Below are 22301 nucleotides of genomic sequence, written 5' to 3' on the forward strand. Positions count from 1 at the left end.
TGGAAAATATCCACTAAAATTTGCAATATATTTGCAAGATTTCCAGTAGTGAAAATATCTAGTCTAATATACACGTTTTGCTCCGTTTATAGTCATTTGTTTGTTAAATTATTTATTCATTTACTTTTGATTGAATTAATTTAAGGATCAAAACAAAAGGCTCTCGAATTCTTTGTAAATGGTGGTTGGCTACAAAGACAGAACGGATAAATCTTACAGCGCCTCCTTTTGGACACATGCAATACTGCACTTAGCAATGAGAGATTTCCATTACCCAGATGCGAGACGTAGTTTGCCAATAATGTATACTATTCATTGGTTAAAATAAAGTAACCAAAATATTTAAGAATAAAAATGGCAAAAAAAAAAAAAAAAAAAAACACTACAAAAAGCAAAACAAAACAAACAAAAACACCTAAGAAAAGTTAAAACAACAACAACAACAAAAGAAAACAAAATAATAAAACAAAAAACACTACAAAAAGCAAAACAAAACAAACAAAAACACCTAAGAAAAGTTAAAACAACAACAACAACAAAGAAAATAAAATAATAAAACAAAAAACACTACAAAAAGCAAAGCAAAAAACTAAACAAAAAGTGAAACAAAAGACCCCCCCCCCCAAAAAAAAACAACCAAACAAACAAACAAACAAACAAACAAACAATAACAAAAGTGAACATCAAAACAAAAAAGTAAAACAAAACAACACTAAATACAGTTTTTCTCAGTCGCTTTGGTGCATTTCTCAGATCAGAATTGAAATTCTCAAAACTACTTGTTCAATCTCCACATTATCTTGTCACTTGTGCACATCATAAAAGCAGTTTCTCATTATTTTGAACAAGTTGCGATTGCTTTGGTACATTCATGCAATTGATTATGTACAATTATCTGCGGTTTATCAGTTATCAGTTGCTAATGCCATGTTGCTTAAATAGTTCTCTGTGCAATAGGCTTACCCCTCAAAGCATCTAGTTCATCGTATAAGTCATTAAATGCAAAATGGTTGATCTAGTTGTCATAAACTGTCAAGCATATTTTCTACACATTTCTATTAGACTTTTTGTAAATGTGCCATGAATTGATGAATTGTGCAGGTGAATCTTGACTTTCACTAATGAAGAGAATGTAGATCAACCAATGAGAAACCAGTTCTAGCTCAAAGTTGCATCTCATGAACCTTCAATTGGCAAGCATATTTATACAGTGCTGCATGCAAAAGCAAAGTTCTGCCTAAGGGGTCTTTCCTGTGTTTGCCTTTCTAATGGTGTATTTTCGCCTTTGTGCCCCTATTTCCCAATTTTTTTTTTTTTTTGTCAAACCACTAGTAAAAGGGTAACTGTGAATCCTATCCAGTCTCTTTCAATCAATAACTCACGTACAGTAGTGTGTAAATTTGTACTTTTGAAATGGATATGGTATGCAGAAGAAGCGCAGCTTTGTACATTTCAATACAGTAACTGTAATCCAAACTGTTGCCATAGCTTACATCAGGTAATACTAACAGTGTTTTATTGACAACATGACTTGTTTGTGAACAATGACACAATGACTTTTTATCCTGATGGCACTGACATGTTCATTGACATACATACTTACTTTTGAGAGATGAAAATATTAAGGATGATTTGAGAAATGCACCAAAGCGACTGAGAAAAAAGAAAAAGAAAAAAGAAACAAAAGGGAACTGTTTCTACAATTCTTTTTTAAATTTAATTTCAGTATCAAATTGTCATGCACATCTAATGTTAAGTCATTGTTAAAATATTGTTTGACAGACAGGCCTACAGAAATATTGATCAATAGACAGATATTCAGAAAGACAGACACAGACAGATAGATGGATATTCAGACAGACAGAGATAGATAGATAGATAGATAGATAGATAAATAGTTAGACAGATAGATAGATACTGTAGATAGAGATAGATAGATAGATAGATAGATAGATAGATAGATAGATAGATAGATAGATAGATAGATAGATATAACATAATGTCTAAATTTTTGGTAGTATCTATTTTATTCACAGGTAGATTTTGTGTATGTTGATTGTTGACATACTTGACAGAGTCAAGTCTCATTCACATACTGTATAATTCAACTGTATGTTTACAAAAAAGAAAAAAGAAAACTCCCATATGTGTAAAAACATTACATAGCATACAGGCAAGGAGATATACAAACAAGTAAAAGTTCATTGTTTTTGTTCTCCAGTAGTTTCATAAAATGCAGTCATTTTGTAGTCTGCACATCATTACAAGTATATCCAGAGGCCTCTTTGTGTATTTCCTAACCTAGTGATTTTATCCCCCCACGATCCTGTTCTTCAGCCTAGGTCAGCATAGGTAATAATGTCATAGGCGATAATGGAATATCAAAAAAGTATTACATTTTTGGGATGGTAAAATCAAAACTTTGACTGATAATTGTGTACAAATATAAGCACACCCTAGTGCAAATTTAAGGTTGACAGCCTGTTCAATGCACAACAAAGTTGTTTGAGATTAGCGAAGCAAAGAAAACGTACCTTGTATTCAATAAAAATTTCCAACCAACTAGGGTTTAAAAAAAAAAAAAAAATGCAGTTTTTCAGTATTTGAATAAAAAAGTTTTAAAATGCCTATGTTGTATTTGATATTAAAATAAACACAAATATAAACATCACAGCTGTTAGACAAACTTCACAGTATATCAGCCTAAATGAAGAGAGACATATGTGCAAAACATTTCATAACAACTAAATAATACTACTTGAGAAACAAATATAGAACATGATGGCGAGCATTTATCTCGTTTAGTCTGGTCACCCAGGATCACACATTCTCTAGCTGTTTGTCAGCTAGAAACAACATAACCACATCCTGAGTCCTGTGCCCTCAGTGTGTGTATCCAGCATATTGTATTTGTTCAGAATACCAGAAACCTGCTTTCTTAAACCCAGAGCTCCCCAGCTGACTCAGACAATGACCTATAGATAGTCATGCTTCATTTTCTCTTTCGAGCTCCTTCAATGGTTGATTGCGTAAAAGCTGGTTTTGTAAATTACCTACATGATTTTACATTTTACAACTAAATTTATAGTTTTTAACTTAAACTAACTTAAACTTTAACTACAATAAAAAAAGTTTGACCACTATTTACCTATTTATCCTGTTATCACAGGACACGTTTTTGTTTTCGTATATGGAGGGAAGTTGTTTAGGTTAAAATATCAATAAAAAAAGAAACAATATAGCCTTAGAACTGCATTACCTAAATAATTACTAGCTGAAAGAAAGGAAAGAAAACATACATCTTTTGAGACTTACTGTTTACCAACATAATTTATACAGCTGAATTATTGGGTAATTGGTTCAATAAAGTGCTGAAAAGGTGTAACCAAAATAATTAAGAAAAAAACAAAAACATTTTGCGTTTGTTGCCTACATAACGCAAAACAAAAAAGTTAAACAAAAGAACAAAAACAAACAAAAAACAAAAAACAAACAAAGCAAAAACAAAAGTAAAACAAAACAAAAAAGAACAAAGTAAAACAAAAAAGCAAAACTAAACAAAATAATAAATAAAAAGAAAACAAAAAAACAAAAGGGAACAGTTTCTACAATTCCAATTAAACTTCCATTTCAGTATCGAATTGTCATGTATACACATAAAATGTTAAAATCATTGCAAATAACTTTAAAAATACAAAAACAGGAGTTTTCCTGATCGTCAAGCATCTCCACGTTTCTTTTACTCCTCTTTACTCCTCATTCTTGTTTTCCACCGTCTTAAGGACCGAATCTTCGCCCAAGATCTTACACAGTTCATTCAGTCTGAGCTGCATCTTCGGTATGCCTGCGAGCTGAGACTCTAAGCGCTGTTTTTCCTCCGTCAGCGAGAGCCGTGTGGCTGTATCTAACTGTTCGAACCGCCAGCCGCCCTCCCCGTCAAACTGCAGCAGGTGTGTGTGGTATTTCCTGTGGATGGACATTTGAAGAAATCCAATATATAGTTTATGTATGTACAATGCATCCCATGCAATTTTTGCCATAGTAACTAGTAAAATATTCCCTCGAGGACAACGATTGCCATCAAATTCCCTACTAATTAATGTTTCTTCAATAAATACTTGCATTCAAATAAATAAATACTACTGTACTTTCAGATAAAGATGTCACTTTGCATTCATTAAGTACATTAAAAATCATGTTGAATTATACTGACTCCTAAAGGCTACGTTCACACTCTCCATTTTTGGGATTGACAGCCATTTGCTTTCAGGTGTGAGTCTCGAAATTGGTGCGAGTTTGGTTATAGAATGTGGTGTCACACCCGTAAATAACTGAACTGTGTGTAAACGTAACCATATTAAGGATCACATACATGACTGGCACTCGTATTCTGCTACAGTGTGAAGAGCTTTTAAAGTTTTATGTTTCTTACCATAGAGAGGGTCTGTGAGTGATGGACAGCAAGGAGATCCCAGCATCCTTTGCAGCTTGAAATATTTTACCCTCTACATCAATGCTGACAGCACTGGTGCATTCATCCAGTAGAGCATACTTGGGCCTGAAAAACAGGTATTAATTATATTGAAGAAAACAAATCAACAAAATTACAAAAATATGTGTATATGTGTATGAAAATAATATGTGCAGTAACATCTTACTTGTGGTAAAACATCCGTGCCATTCCCATGCGCTGCTTCTCGCCTCCAGAAAGAACATCTTTCCAGTCCATCTCTGCATCCCATCCTGCAACCAGACACAAGAGTAAACTACCTCCAAAACATACTTTCTATTAGACTAGAATAGATTTTTGTTGGCCTTTCAAAATAACTGTGATGAAATGTCTTTTTTTTTTTACTGGTGGAAAGCTTATTATACAGCTCACAATAATTCTTTCATGGATAAAAAGGAGATTGTAATGGCGAAACACTGGAGTCATGCAAGGTGGGAATTACATGTACAAACCTCCTTCGCGGGTAACTATGTGGTTTAAATTGACAATGTCCAGAATGACTTCCAGGTCCTTGTCTCTGTAACCCTTGTCATGCATGTCATCCAGAGAGTCGGGGTAGATGACCTGGTCTAGTAATGTCCCGACGGACATGTATGGTCTGGAGAGATGGATAAAACATGTTTACTGATATTATATCAGGTAGACTGAAGTTTTTAAGGTTGTGTGGTATTACATGTGCGGCAGATTGATTGATTGATTGATTGATGGAATATTTACAATATTTACAAATATAGATAAATAGATAGATAGACAGATAGATAAATAGCTAGCTAACTAGTTAGAGATAGATAGATAGATAGATAGATAGATAGATAGATAGATAGATAGATAGATAGATAGATAGATAGATAGATAGATAGATAGATAGATAGATAGAGGTAGCTAGGTAGAGCCAGACAGACAGACAGACAGACATAGATAGATAGATAGATAGATAGATAGATAGATAGATAGATAGATAGATAGATAGATAGATAGATAGATAGATAGATAGATAGATAGAGGTAGCTAGGTAGAGCCAGACAGACAGACAGACATAGATAGATAGATAGATAGATAGATAGATAGATAGATAGATAGATAGATAGATAGATAGATAGATAGATAGATAGATAGATAGATAGAGGTAGCTAGGTAGAGCCAGACAGACAGACATAGATAGATAGATAGATAGATAGATAGATAGATAGATAGATAGATAGATAGATAGAGGTAGCTAGGTAGAGCCAGACAGACAGACAGACATAGATAGATAGATAGATAGATAGATAGATAGATAGATAGATAGATAGATAGATAGATAGATAGATAGATAGATAGTTATGTAGGTAGCTAGGTAGAGCCAGACAGACAGACATAGATAGATAGATAGATAGATAGATAGATAGATAGATAGATAGATAGATAGATAGATAGAGGTAGCTAGGTAGAGCCAGACAGACAGACAGACATAGATAGATAGATAGATAGATAGATAGATAGATAGATAGATAGATAGATAGATAGATAGATAGATAGATAGATAGATAGATAGTTATGTAGGTAGCTAGGTAGAGCCAGACAGACAGACAGACATAGATAGATAGATAGATAGATAGATAGATAGATAGATAGATAGATAGATAGATAGATAGATAGATAGATAGATAGATAGATAGATAGATAGATATCATGTCCCGACGGACATGTATGGTCTGGAGACATGGATAAAACATGTTTACTGATATTATATCAGGTAGACTGGTATTACATGTGCGACAGATTGATTGATTGATTGATTGATGGAATATTTACAATATTTACATATATAGATAAATAGCTAGATAGCTAGATAGATAGATAGATAGATAAATAGATAAATAGATAGATAGATAGATAGATAGATAGATAGATAGATAGCTAACTAGTTAGATATAGATAGATAGATAGATAGATAGATAGATAGATAGATAGATAGATAGATAGATAGATAGATAGATAGATAGATAGATAGATAGAGTTACAGTATCTCACAAAAGTGAGTACACCCCTAACATTTTTGTAAATATTTTTATTATATCTGTTCATGGGAAAACACTGAAGAAATTACATTTTGCTACAATGTAAAGAAGTGAGTGTACAGCTTGTATAACAGTGTAAATTAGCTGTCCCCTCAAAATAACTCAACACACAGCCATTAATGTCTAAACCGCTGGCAACAAAAGTGAGTACACCCCTAAGTGAAAATGTCCAAATTGGGCCCAAAGTGTCAATATTTTGTGTGGCCACCATTATTTTCCAGCACTGCTTTAACCCTCTTGTGCATGGAGTTCACCAGAGCTTCACTGGTCTTTGATACCAATCTTTCATTTGAAAGTCACATGTCTAGTATCTGTAAAACTGCATTTTTCCATCTTAAAAATATATCTAAATTACGTCATATGCTCTCATTGACAAATGCGGAACAATTAGTTCATGCGTTCATGACATCAAGGCTAGATTATTGTAATGCTCTACTGGGTGGTTGCCCCGCACGCTTAATAAACAAACTACAGCTAGTTCAAAACGCAGCAGCTCGAGTTCTTACCAGAACCAGGAAGTATGACCATATTAGCCCAGTTCTGTCAAAACTGCACTGGCTCCCTATTAAACATCGCATCAATTTTAAAATATTGCTGATGACTTACAAAGCACTAAATGGTTTAGCTCCGCAGTACTTGAGCGAGCTCTTAACGCATTATAGTCCTTCACGTCTATAGCGATCTCAAAATTCCGGCCAGTTGATAATACCTAGAATATCAAAATCGACTGCTGGCGGTAGATCCTTTTCCTATTTAGCACCAAAACTTTGGAACAATCTTCCTAACATTGTCCGGGAAGCAGACACACTCTGTCAGTTCAAAGCCAGATTAAAGACACATCTCTTTGACCTAGCGTTCACATAATACATTATAGACTTCTATAATTCAGTGTTAGGCTGCATAGATTAGGTCAGCTGGAACCGGGAACACTTCCCATAAATCCTGATGTACTTGTTGCATCATGAGAAGAATGGCATCTACGCTAATTTTAGTGTCTTTGTTTATCCCGAGGTTTTCCCGCAGCCTGCCGGATCCAGGCCGTATCCAGATCTGACGAAGGACCTTCGCCTGGACCCGATGACAACGCAGTGCTGAAGTGCCAACTAGTCTCTCCCTATGGAGGATCCCTTTGCCACTCTACAGATAAAGCGTCGTCGGGAAAACTCAATTTGCGTATCTACCCCGAATTGATAAAATAAAATAAAATTCTGAATCAAAACTATAAGGAAACACCAGTAATTTGTTTAGGCTTGGTTTGTAGGGAATAACAAACCTGCACACATATATTCAAACGCACATAACTATAGAACCAATTCTTAATGCGCATGTGACCGCCATCAGCGTTTCTCACAGGATCGCGTTTAAAGTCTGTGTAGAGAGAATGGTGTCTTCTTGGCGGCCCCTAATTTAATAACAAATGATCGTTGCGACGGAAGCGAATCAATCAAAACTAACTTTAGCTGTAAAATAACTTTATTAAAGAACCGCTATAAAGCCAAAACATTCTCTGTTACCTTAAATTATACGTTTATCTCTGTAAAGCTGCTTTGAAACAATCTACATTGTTAAAAGCGCTATATAAATGAAGATGACTTGACTTGACTTCACAGGTTGCCACTGGAGTCCTCTTCCACTCCCCCATGACGACATCACCATCATCCTCCACCTTCCGTTTGAGAACATCCCACAGGTGCTCAATAAGGGTTTAGGTCTGGAGACATGCTTGGCCACTCCATCACCTTCACCCTCAGCTTCTTTAGCAAGGCAGTGGTCGTCTTGGAGGTGTGTTTGGGGTTGTTATCATGTTGGAATCCTGTACTGCGGCCCAGTTTCCGAAGGGAGGGGGATCATGTTCTGCTTCAGTATGTCACGGTACATGTTGGCATTCATGTTTCTCTCAATGAACTGTAGCACCCCAGCACTCATGCAGCCCCAGACCATGACGCTCCCACCACCATGCTTGACTGTAGGCAAGACACACTTGTCTTTGTACTCCTCACCTGGTTGCCGCCACACACGCTTGACACCATCTGAAGCAAATAAGTTTATCTTGGTCTCATCAGTCCAGTAATCCATGTCCTTAGTCTGCTTGTCTTCAGCAAACTGTTTGTGAGCTTTCTTGTGCATCATCTTTAGAAGAGGCTTCCTTCTGGGACGACAGCCATGCAGATCAATTTGATGTAGTGTGCGGCATATGGTCTGAGCACTGACAGGCTGACCCCCCACCCCTTCAACCTCTGCAGTAGAGCTGAAACAACTAATCGATTTAATCGATTAAAATCGATTATTAAAATAGTTGTCAACTAATTTAGTCATCAGTTAGTTGCTAAATAACTTTTATTTGCCGTAAGCGGCTCATTTCGTGCATATTTTAAATCTGCGGTGACCAAAGTGTGGCAGTAATGAGCCACCGGAGGTTTTACTCAGCCAGTACAGCAGGAGAAGTAGCGAATAGCCAATAGCTGGCCTCGTTTTATGTCACGTGCTTCCCGCACAGCGTCTCTGCAGCATTCAGCGAGATGGCGGAGGCAGGCGGCAGTGGAGTAACTGTACGTTCACACCGCCGCCGACTTGAGCTTCCAAAGTTATCGGAAGTCATTCATTTTCAATGGAAGCTGGCTTCTCTCAGGAAAAATAATTAATTGCACAGTCTAACCATCATAGAATGAAAGTGTATCATTTGCATGTGCTTTTAAGTCCTGTCAGTTTAACAGGACGCGCTTGACAGGGCATATGAACGAGCAGAGAGAGAGAGAGAGAGAGAGAGCCCCGGCCGCGCGCGCGCACTCACCCGAGCGCTGTCTTGCTCTCTCTCTCCCTCGCGCATATTAATCAAAATCAATTGATACGCAGATTCTGCAGTACAATGTTGTTTGCAAATGTTTAGTCGTAAAAGCTGATAACATTGCTGTTTAAAGCTTTACAAACATGTTCTGTGATCAGTTTGTCATTTACCAGTTCATAATTCAGTCTTGCAGCCTAATTATGACTGAATGAGAGAGGGTAAATATATTTGAAATGCACTCACAAGTATTCACTGCTCTTTTTCACACAGCAGGTTTTTTGTGTGTGTCTAATTTTTTTCTGGACAACCTTCTGATGGATTTTACTTTAAATTTTACTTTAAAATGTGAGTTCCATTCAGGTTTCATGCCATTGGCAGTTTATTCGAAGGATTGTTTACAATTTCACAGCATAAGCTATAAAGCTATAAAGCTGTTTCCCAGGTATAAGCTGTGTGTTTACAGGAAAAAAATTATAAAATGCAATTTACTGCAATTTTATTCTGTTTTATTCTTATTCTTCGTGAAAATATGTTCTGAAAGATTCCTTAATAAGCTTTGTTCGGGATGTTAAACTACTTTAGTAGCCCTAAGGACAGCCATGGTGAAAATATTATTTGAAATCTCCTTGTGAAATTTGCTAGAGTACGTATGGGTCAGTGTTTTGATTGCAGAAGAGTTCGACAAAGGATTACTAACACATAATAAAACACAACTCCAGGTATGTTTTTGATGAGGATATGACAATGCAAAATGGTTAAAATCTCTAAAAAGTCTATGTTGAATGATAAAGACCCTTTGTTAATAATTTACTTGGGAAAAAAATGGGCAAAACTAAAATATAAGTACATAAACCGATTAATCGTAAAAATAATCGACCGATTAATCGATTATCACTCTGCAGCAATGCTGGCAGCACTCATACGTCTATTTTGCAAAGCCAACCTCTGGATCTGATGCTGAGCACGGGCGCTCAACTTCTTTGGTCGACCATGGCGAGGCCTGTTTTGACTGGAACCTGTCCTGTTAAGCTGCTGTACGGTCTTGGCCACCGTGCTGCAGCTCCGTTTCAGGGTGTTAGCAATCTTCTTATAGCCTAGGCCATCTTTATGTAGAGCAACAATTCTTTTTTTCAGCTCCTCAGAGAGTTCTTTGCCATGAGGTGCCATTTACAAAAATGTGAGGGGTGTAGGGCTGTAACGATATGCGATATGAAACCGAAATCGCGATCCACAGATCCACGAACCAGTGTCGCGGTGTGAGAAGGCAGAATCGCGACACACCCCTTCCAACTCCCCGCCCAGATTCAATGCTACCACGTCTTTAAATTACTATTAGTATTATTTGAAGTTAACATTATAAAATACGTAGACCTACACCACAAAACTAGTTGAGGATAAATTCTTTAAAATTGGGCAATTCCAGCGTTATGGACGTGACATTTGCAGTCAAAACTTGAAATATAAATTCTCAGAAAATAGATTTAATACCAATATATTGAAAAGTCTGTTTATATAGTATCCATACTCCCTTAATAAAGGAGTCCAGACATTAGAAAAATATCAATCTACACATGCGTTTTATATTTAATATGAGGGAAATACACATGCGTTACGGACGTGGCACAAAAAATCTTTAAATTTTAGGTGGCAATTCTGTGAATTACACTGCACAAACCAAAAGTAATACTCCCAACCGGATGAAGAAGGGTTGGCTCTCCACAGAACATAAAATATTCATTTTATTTTAATTTTCGTGTTCGCATTTATGAGGACAATGTTACGGACGTGACAGTTCTCCGTTACGGACGTGACCGTTCAAAGCGGCACTAAAAGACTGCTTTAAAACTTTCACAGAGACCTCAAACAGAAAGCACAAAACCTTTCTTTAAAGTGAATTTCGTTTTGTATTAATTGTATCTTAATTTTAATCAATGTTTCATCAACCAATTGCCTGGATTCAATAAATAAGAAATACAGCAGACAATAGATAATCACAACACGGATGCGCCGGCGCGTGAACTGGAGCTCGTCTCATAAATGAACCGAAACTCAGCGTATAAGGTAGCCTACTTGCCTCACAGACCTGAGAAATATATCTATAGAATAGAAGTTGTTTATTTGTTTAATGTTTACTTACTTGATTTGTGGTTTACAGCACAGACAGTAAGCCTCAGTTCCCTCAGTGTGAAACAGTAGCCATTTAATTTACTTTGTAAATGTAAGAGAACTTGATTGAAGAAGAATTTTCAACATGCTCGAATCTTCTCCACAATGGAGTTTAGTTCTGTTTGTTTTTCAACAGTATTTTGTTACAAAGAAAACAGAAGTGTTATAACTTTGGCTATTTATTTATTTTACTTAGGTATATTGTTAATACTTTGCATAGTTAATATTGTTCTTTGGTGTAATGTTATGTAATAAAAAGATATTTTTTCCCCCTCAAAATCTCTCTTTTTTTTCTCTCCAAAAAGAATCGAGGTTTGTATCGAATCGTGGGTCAAAAATCGTGATATGAACCGAATCGTGGTTTTGGTGTATCGTTACAGCCCTAGAGGGGTGTACTCACTTTTGTGAGATACTGTATATAGGTAATATAGGTAGCTAGGTATAGCCAGACAGACAGACAGACAGACAGACAGACAGATAGATAGATAGATCGATCTCCCCTCGACCTGTATATAAAATATTAACCGCTGCGCTTGCACCTGCAGTCCTCGGTAAATATTTCACTATTGAGGACTCTGGTTTCTATCACTCAGCAGTTCACAAAGCTTTAGTTACACTGTCTCTGACTCTGGTTACAGCAGTCAAATCCTTACGGTGCAACGTCTGCAAGATGGAACAGAGATGAAGGACAGTAGCTCTGTACTGAAACTACAGTAAGTGAGCTATTTACCTTAATGTGCCTTAACCCTCTGAGGTCTGAGGTGTTTTCTGGGCCCTGGAGGTGTTCTGACATGCTCTGACATTTCTGGTTATTTCTGTTACTTGTGACATTTTCATGGCTAAAGTCTAATTACACTGTATTCAGCACAAACTCTGCTACAATAATATATCAGCAGCATGTATGTAAAAGTTTGTAGTTTTGAGATAATGACATTTATGCGTGGTTTGTGAAAATACAAAAATAAATTCTCACTGAAATAAGGTCATGAAACCCATACTGATTATTTCTTCACAAGACTTTTGAAAATTGTATGACGTAGCCTAGAATATTTGCTCTAAAACTATGTGAGAATCACCCTGACTGCTCATTCAGAGAAGACAATATATTGATTTAAAAATTTTACGACGTGTTTTGTGTGATAAAGCAATATGCGAAGGGGCGGATCATCTCATTAATATGAAAGCTTTCCACACCTGAGAAAGACAAAGAACCTCCCTAATGGCCCTATTAGGAGCTTATCAGGGCCCATCATTCTGACCACCCTTGCACAAAGAATGAGGAGATTTAAAAAAGAATGGCTTTTAAAATTGTTTGGATTTATTTACAACACAACATAATCCAAAGATACACAACAAAAAAGTACCATGTTCATGTACAGAGACATGTACTGTGAACGTTGAAGTCAGCAGGACTCAGTGGCATCTAGGCCCTGAAAAAAAAAAAAAAAAAAAAAAAAGTGAACATACTGATATCAAGAGAAAGGCCTGCACGATTTTGGGAATACATTTTAGATTTTTCTTGTTAAAATTGTTTTTTAAAATTCACAGAATACACACACACACTCACACAAATGTTTCCAACAATATATTATACAGTATAATGAACACCAGGTTTGTTGTGCCTTGTAGGTATAGGCTATGCGCAGTGCTGCATAAAATAATAACAATATAGCAGCCTATATATATTTTCAAAAAGATTTCAGTAACAACCAAGCTAGAGAAAAATATATTGATTATCATGTTACTTCAAATGTTTCCATCCGTTATGATGATATGAAATGAGATAATAATAAAAACATGAAGCCGTTTGCTGCGTTTTGCTTTCATCCAAAATATGATGTGTACATTCAAACGCGATCGCGCAGGAAAATATGATACATTCAAACGCGATCGCGCTCAAATATAAAACATTATGGTTACCACATATCTACGTTTGAGCAGATATCCACAAACACAGTAACAGTAAACACGGGTCTAAATATTATAATATTCCCCATATATCTAGCAACAGTTCAACTGCAACGTGACATTTATGCAACAATAACAAACTAATATGTAAGAATTTCTTACCTTACACATTTCTTGTCTTCAAATATCGTTCTTTTTCTTCTGAGGTAATTCCAATGTAAGCTCACCGCGCGTCTTTCAAACTCGACGAAAAGTGAAGTGAAGTGTTTTGTTGTTGAGGTAATGAGCGAGACGCGGTCCATGTGGAGATTTGCATGTGAATATCTTTTGCGCGAGTGGGCGTGGCCAAATTAACTGTAATGAGGAAGCGTTTGAGAAGCTGGACATCTTGTTGGTTTTATACAAATTACTTAAACAGAGAATATTTGTTTTCGTTTTGAATCCGATCATTTAAAAGTACACACTTAAATGTTTATAAAGGTATATGGCTCATAAATGTGTGACAAGTATTCGCTGAGTTTTGTTTCAGTTTATAGACGTGCTCAAGAAAAAAAAGTTCACCGCGACGGAGAGGCAGAACGCACACCCTGTTTATTTTCTTTATTTTACAAAAGCACAATGTTTTGGTTTGATTGTAAGTGGACACATACAAAAGGAGAAATATCACAGATTCTTTTTTTATATTTCTTTTTTCTGTATGACTATAAATGACTGAGTAATTTAAGTTTATAGTGCTACAATGTGGAGAAAATCCAGCAAAACGCGCCGGCGCGTTTGTCGACCTTAAATGCCGATGGGAGTGCCGATTTTGCATCTGAAAGGGAAACTCCTACAATATGAAATAAGATCAGCCGCAAAAATTCACGCCTTTTCAGTGCTAATTTTTCACTGCGTGTCTTTAGTAAATCTAGCCCTAGGTTTTATAAAAGTGCCTGTACAGTATGTGCTATGTGAATGCCGGTGTGTAATACTGCTGATTCTGAAGAGGTGTGTGTGTGATACCATGGGTAAGTGTTGTTCGTACCTCTGTGGGATGTAGAACATGTGCTCAGGAGAGGGTTTATGCAGTAGTCCGCCGTACACAGGCCACAGGCCACTGAGGATCCGGAACAAAGAACTCTTCCCACATCCGTTTGGCCCCGTGATCAGCAAATGCATCCCTTCCTCTACCTGCACACAATATCCAGTTACAGGAAACCGAGTACAGTTCACATGGTTAAGTAAGAGGTGTATAACTTAGAGCAAGCTACTTAGATAGCGAGATAGACAGACAGACAGACACAAAATAAATAATTTTAGTTTGAGCTCATGTGTGAACTCAATCCGTACAATTGTAACTAAAACAATTCAAAAAGAAAGTGTGGTCGGGTGAATCATATATATAACAATATTATAGTAATAGTAATTTTATATATATATATATATATATATATATATATATATATATATATATATATATATATATACATATATAATATTTAAAGGGGTGATTGATTATGATTTAACTTTTTTAACTTTAGTTAGTGTGTAATGTTGCTGTTTGAGCATAAACAACATCTGCAAAGTTACAATGTTAAAAGTTCAAAGCAAAGGGAGATATTTTATTTTAAAGAAATTGCTTTTTAAGGACTACAACAAACGGCTGGAAGGGACTACACGACATTCATCCCGGGTTAGTGACATCACTAACCCTAAAATTTACATAAACCCCGCCCCCGGAACGCGATTTATAGATTATCAAGACAGAATATGCCAATCAATGACTAGAAGGTAACTACACATAAGCTACATAAATTCATCAACTAACCATTCAGAAATGTTGTCTACATATTGCCACTTCTTCTTGAGTCTCTCCATCTTTGTCTGACCCCAGTTTGAACATAAAAGGCTAAACGTTTGTGAAATTTTCAGTGCATGTCTGTGTGAGTGCAAGCAGTTGAAGCTCCGCCCTCTGTGCCGGGAGCAGCAGCTCATTTGCATTTAAAATAACAGACACAAAACGGTGCGTTTTTGCTCACCCTCAAAAAGTGACAACTTTAACATGCTGTATAAAAATATCTGTAGGGTGTTTTGAGCTAAAACTTCACATACACACTCCGTGGACATCAAAGACTTATTTTACATCTTGTGAAAAGGGCATTATACCACCCCTTTAACATTGATTTGATTAATTGTATGTTTGTATATTTGGAACTTGATGGACACATACCTAAAGATATGATTATTACTAACAAATTAATTAAGTTCCCATCAATGTAAACACAGCTTCAAATAAAAAAAAGACTAAAAATAGCAAAACTAATACTATAAATAAATTGGATATTTATGACATCAGTTTAATTCTGTATTAATTCTGTATCATCACATTGCTTGGCAACCACAATCAACTAAACTTTACTTTTCACAACGCCAAACATTCCCATAACCTTGTCTTGACTTGTTCAAGACACTTCATATTTCTGAGTTGCATGTGCAAATATGAAACTATGATTTCTTGCCCACTGATAAAACCAGAAACACATCTACGGTATCAATGTACTGTGTAAAGTTGATAGTAAATGGTATATTTGTGCCCAGATGTGTAGTATTAAGAGTAATTGATACAGATGTTTATTCTTGTTTATCTTACCTTGAAGTTCAAGCAGGACACGACCACATCTCCATTAGGAGTGATTATAGGCACATTTTCACAGACTATACCTTTATCCACATCAATCACTTTGCCTGCAAAACAGTAGAAAATATGATAAGACAACGTTTTAGAATATTCAGAGGAATAAAAATCTCACATTAAAATTTGGTCTATTTTAAACCTATATGATTTTCTTTCTTCTGTGGAACACAAAAGAAGATATTTTGAAGAATGTTTGAAGAACCATCGACTCTCATTGTATGGAAGAAAAAAAACACTTTTATGTTCCACAGAAGAGAGAGTTTAAACATAAGGGTGAGTAAATGATGAGCAGAGCTGCCCTTTATTCACTAGACCTTTGATTTCCAGAGGCCCGTCGATGTGCATCTCAGGTCGGTTCCCGCTTATTATCTCCCCTGCAGTCGAGGTTGCAGATGAACGTTTGTATATTCCCCTCTGGACTTCATCAAATACCAAAAACATGTTGTGCACACGTGCCGTATAGCCTGCTAACTCTGTGACCTAAAGCACACAGAACAAATGTATGTGATTAGAGTGATAGTGAGACATTTAGAGGTCGGGGTGACTCACCATCAGATAGCATTGCTCAACTGCTGTTTGTCAGGTCCAAAGTAGGTGACCAGGTATTTAGGCCACTTATGTAAAAAAAAGCGCACTGAAATTTCTGCATCTTATCATCAATAATGCTAATCAGCCTTCATTAAACCCATTGTGTGAAGTTTAAGATCAATCCCTTTGCACAGTATTGGCCTGAATGCTTAATCTGATCCAAAGCACGTGTTAGGAAGTGTTTAGCAAAGTGTTTTAACTTGTTTAGGCAGACACACCACATCCCAAGAGCCTCGGCAAGAAGCATTGTGCTTTCCTTTGGGAACTCAATGGAGTCAACAAGAAAGATTTTTTCCTGAGTTGTTAACTGACCTTTTAAAGGGTTTAGGAATCTAGAAGTGTTTATCCATTGCTAGCTTGATGTGCTCTGCTATATGAAAATTAACAGTGTTTGCTAATCCAAACATTACTATTTCTCATACTAAATTGTGATGTAACGGAAGTAGTGACAGATCTTTTCTTCCGTATTGATTCGAATTAAACTTTTATGAGGCATTAAAAAAAAAAAAAAAAAAGCAGGGTGGACTTGGTTCTATTCATCTGCAGTTGATTGGATGGAAGCAGATCTTAATGCAAACGTGAAGTCAATTGTAAGTAAGGGGCAGGTGGACAAAAAGATTGGCGAATTATTGAGATTCTGAAGATGAAGATTATTACTATTAAAGACTGTCTATTTTGTACTCCTTGTCTACTCATTACAGTGTACTCATTACAACCACCGACCGTGACAGCAATATTATAGCAATGGCCTAAAAGCATTAGCCTAGCTCCGCCCTCCTACGTACTTCCGCTCAATTTTCATTTTCCTTTAGTACTCCATCTGAGTCTGCGGTATATTCTTGGGTTTTCTCCGGCCAATTTTTTAGCGGTCCAATCAGCGAACAGAGGGAGTGGCTGAGAACGATGACGTTGAGGTCGTACGCTAGTTTGAGTTGTAGGGTTACGTCACGACCAAACGCTAGCGATTGGTTATGGCAGATCCAGAGTGGCTCTGGGCAGATCCAATAGTTTTAAACTTCAACAGAGTACTCGCCTTCAAGGAAGTTAACACTTATCAATGGAGAGTGGCCAGACTCTCTGTACAAATGAAACTCTCGTACAAGTCTGGTAGGACCAGGCTATAAAAGCATAGCAACATGATAAAAACCACATAATGTAGGTACGACCTGACAACATGACAGCTGGTTTTACACTAGCAAGCACTGCTCACATTTACATTTCTTGAGAAAATGTTAATTATTAACAAATCACATGTAGGGCTAGCTGACACTTATAATTAGAACACAACATGTTATTTAAAAGGTCTGAAATAACATGATGCTGTGCTTTATAGTGTCTATCGTTGTAATGGACACATGCAGCATCTGTGAAGCGGGTCTGACTGATGCTCTCTGTTCAACAGATGGTGGATTAAGTTGCCCAGCAGGCTTAGTCAACAGAGTGGCAGCTGATACCAACACTGATCACTAGCCTATAGCAAAGATTCCCAGCTTTCACTGCTGCGTGACATCACATCCTTTGTGGTTTCAGTTCCTGGAGGCCCTTGCTGTTGCACAGCTATACAATAAAAGAATAAATTTTAAAAAGTGTGTGTGTAAAATAATAATCGTTCTTTTGATTGTGTGATGAAATATGACTCTGACATGCTCCTTTGTGTTAATATCAAGAACATCCATGTTGTTTATAATGATTAATGACTGTAAAAATAAATGCAAGTGAACAAAAGGAACATGTTTAATTTTTTACCTCTTTATAAGAAGACATGATCCTTTCAATGGCATCGGCCCCTGAGGCCAGAAGATTGCGTGCTGTTGTGAAGGCCTCTGTTCTTTCACTCACCAACACTTGCGTCTGACCATCCGCTAGCTCTGGATTTGAGAATAAATCTTTAAGCAAATACGATGTGCTACAGTAATGTAATATATATATATATATATATATAATATATATATATATATATATATATATATACACTCACCTAAAGGATTATTAGGAACACCATAGTAATACTGTGTTTGACCCCCTTTCGCCTTCAGAACTGCCTTAATTCTATGTGGCATTGATTCAACAAGGTGCTGAAAGCATTCTTTAGAAATGTTGGCCCATATTGATAGGATAGCATCTTGCAGTTGATGGAGATTTGTGGGATGCACATCCAGGGCACGAAGCTCCCGTTCCACCACATCCCAAAGATGCTCTATTAGGTTGAGATCTGGTGACTGTGGCGGCCATTTTAGTACAGTGAACTCATTGTCATGTTCAAGAAACCAATTTGAAATGATTCGAGCTTTGTGACATGGTGCATTATCCTGCTGGAAGTAGCCATCAGAGGATGGGTACATGGTGGTCATAAAGGGATGGACATGGTCAGAAACAATGCTCAGGTAGGCCGTGGCATTTAAACGATGCCCAATTGGCACTAAGGGGCCTAAAGTGTGCCAAGAAAACATCCCCCACACCATTACACCACCACCACCAGCCTGCACAGTGGTAACAAGGCATGATGGATCCATGTTCCCATTCTGTTTACGCCAAATTCTGACTCTACCATCTGAATGTCTCAACAGAAATCGAGACTCATCAGACCAGGCAACATTTTTCCAGTCTTCAACTGTCCAATTTTGGTGAGCTCGTGCAAATTGTAGCCTCTTTTTCCTATTTGTAGTGGAGATGAGTGGTACCTGGTGGGGTCTTCTGCTGTTGTAGCCCATTCACATCAAGGTTGTGCGTGTTGTGGCTTCACAAATGCTTTGCTGCATACCTCGGTTGTAACGAGTGGTTATTTCAGTCAAAGTTGCTCTTCTATCAGCTTGAATCAGTCAGCCCATTCTCCTCTGACCTCTAGCATCAACAAGGCATTTTCACCCACAGGACTACAGCATACTGGATGTTTTTCCCTTTTCACACCATTCTTTGTAAACCCTAGAAATGGTTGTGCGTGAAAATCCCAGTAACTGAGCAGATTGTGAAATACTCAGACCGGCCCGTCTGGCACCAACAACCATGCCACGCTCAAAATTGCTTAAATCACCTTTCTTTCCCATTCTGACATTCAGTTTGGAGTTCAGGAGATTGTCTTGACCAGGACCACACCCCTAAATGCATTGAAGCAACTGCCATGTGATTGGTTGATTAGATAATTGCATTAATGAGAAATTGAACAGGTGTTCCTAATAATCCTTTAGGTGAGTGTATATATATATATATATATATATATATATATATATATATATATATATATATATATATATATATATAATAAATAAAAACATATACAGTATATATCACAGTAATTGCAATGAGATTACATACTATATACTGTAGAACTGCATAAACTGGACTTCAACTTTACCATTGTCAGCAAAGCCAGTTGCAGTGATGATGGGCACTGCAACCATAACCAGACCACATCCACTCCAGACATACTTCATGAGGAACTGCTCGATCATTATGTACCACAGACGTTTCGATAGGATGAGGTTCATCTGCTCCGCCAGGGCACTGTAACACTTCTGCAGCTGCCTCATCTCCACCTGCCACATGATAACACCCAAAAGATATTTAATCTAATCAAGGCTTTCAAAAAAAAGTTTTGCCAAACTAACATTCTAAATGTGTCTTGACAAGCATTGTTATAGTTACATATACACAGTTATATGAATTTCTGAATTTGTCAATTAACTTTAATTCTACTTCACTGTAAAAAGTAATTGAAAAAATTAAGTTGTGTGGAATTGATTAGCAAGTTCACATAACTTATTTTTTTCAATTATGCGTTAAGATTTTTTTTTTAAGTTAAGTCAATTGATCACTTTTTACAGTGTTCCAAATCCGAGTACCTCAATTTTTAATTTAAACTCAGGAAATGAATTGGAATTTAAAAATGGATCCAGTTCTGGATAAGCTCATTTCCAGCACTTAAAAAAATGTTTTAGTAAATCACAATTATGAAATAAAACTCATTACATTAAAAGCTGAAGTAAAACCTAAGTTGACCTAAAAAGTAAACTACACGATGCATTTCCTCATCTTATGTATTCAGGCACATGTGTGCAGTCAGTGTTTCTGACACGGCCCCTATAACAGTACCCTAACTTGGTAATAACATTTGCACTGTATATGATTGATGCATTTCCTCGCCTAATACCCTTCCAAAAGAGCAATTAGGCTAGGCTATATGTTATTTTAATATGCATTATGCATTTCCTCACCGTGTGCCCCCTATAGAAGGCGATCTCCTCTGCATTGGCTATGATTCTGGAGTGCACATATCTTAGGTAGCCCTTCCTGTGCGCCTCCTCCGCCACCAGTTTACCGAACTTTGGCGAGCAGGCGCGCAGAACCTTGGCCGTGGCGAACACCACCAGACCCGCTAACAGAGTCGGTCCGGTTGCGTTCGCACCCCGAGATCGCGCGGTCTGTATCAAAGTATATGAAGTCAGTATCACGTCCAGAATGGGTTTGGTGAGGTTTGAGTACAAATGCGCAATGGACTGCGAGAACATCATCACATCCTCGGTCAGAGACTGGTCCGGGTTCGCCAGCCTCCCGTCCATGTTACTGACCTTATAATAGGTTTGATTGGTGAAATATGTTTTATATGCATGATCTACCAAGCGCGTGCGGAACGCGAGCGCGAGCTTGCACTCCAGATAACGGATCGCGCTGTTGACGAATGTGGCCGGGATGGCGATCAGAAGCCATTTCATCAGTTTGATCATGAAGCTCCGCGGCTCCTTCTCTACGATCGTTTTCACTATTTTACCATCCAAACCTGCCACGTAAATAGACAGAAACGTCCGTGAAACGAGAGCTACTGAATGTAAACATAGTAAACCCAGTTCTTTGGTTACAAACCTCGGGAATACGATTTTAACCAGATCAAGAATCTGCTTGAAGAATTCCGCATTGATACCGGGTGATTTACTAAGACCAGACACAGTCTCTGGTGTAGCTTTATGAATAGGTATCAATCCATTCTCGTGTCCTGATGCAGATGTGCTGTTCCTGGTTGTTTTCCGTTGATTTATTTGTTTGCAGATGATGGGGTAAAGCGTTTTCGCCCCGTATACGGCGGCCGCCAGGAACACCGCTCTTTTCGCCGCAGTGCTCTGATTCCATTTCACTTTTGATGCCGCATGTAGGATGTTGCTCATTTTTTATCCTGCTTTTACAAAAATAAGTAGTCTGCAATCTTCAGTTTGTTCCGAATTACATCCATATGGTTATTCAATGCCTTAAATAGAGAATATATACATACAATTCATTGCACCGTAAGGCTAAAACAGCACCGCGCTAGGTAGATGCTTCCGTCATTTGGGTTTTCCTCATTGGTCACGCCCCCACTCCACGCTGATTGGCTGCCGCACTTGACGTTGGTAAATATAACGGAATGGTCTGATCTATCCAATATATCTTCAACGAACAATTTTTTGCTAAAAAGTTAGTCATTTGAAATAAAAGTAAAACATTGGACATTCTGAATTTATTTATGAGGTTATTTTGAAAATAACCCTTGTATTAGTAGGCTATGGTGTTTTTTTTTTTTTGGATGTCTTGTTACAGCTATCTGTAATTTTTTTTAATGTTGTGATAAGCATTCAATAAAAA

The 22301-nt window shown here is 37.2% G+C and overlaps 1 protein-coding gene across 1 annotated transcript; it reads right to left on the minus strand.

The window, feature by feature from the left end:
• Positions 1 to 1697: 1697 nt before the first annotated feature.
• On the minus strand, positions 1698 to 22040 carry abcd2 (ATP-binding cassette, sub-family D (ALD), member 2). Its single transcript, XM_079868535.1, has 10 exons — positions 20903 to 22040; positions 20044 to 20224; positions 18438 to 18559; positions 16418 to 16583; positions 16059 to 16153; positions 14454 to 14599; positions 4963 to 5108; positions 4659 to 4743; positions 4433 to 4558; positions 1698 to 3966 (listed from the first exon to the last, which is right to left on the minus strand). The coding sequence occupies exons 1-10, from the start codon at positions 21845 to 21847 to the stop codon at positions 3750 to 3752; spliced, it is 2229 nt and encodes a 742-aa protein (XP_079724661.1). The 5' UTR covers positions 21848 to 22040; the 3' UTR covers positions 1698 to 3749.
• Between the last annotated feature and the right edge of the window lie 261 nt (positions 22041 to 22301).

Source organism: Squalius cephalus (genome assembly GCF_949319135.1).
Source record: "Squalius cephalus genome assembly, chromosome: 4".
NCBI lineage: Eukaryota > Metazoa > Chordata > Actinopteri > Cypriniformes > Leuciscidae > Squalius > Squalius cephalus.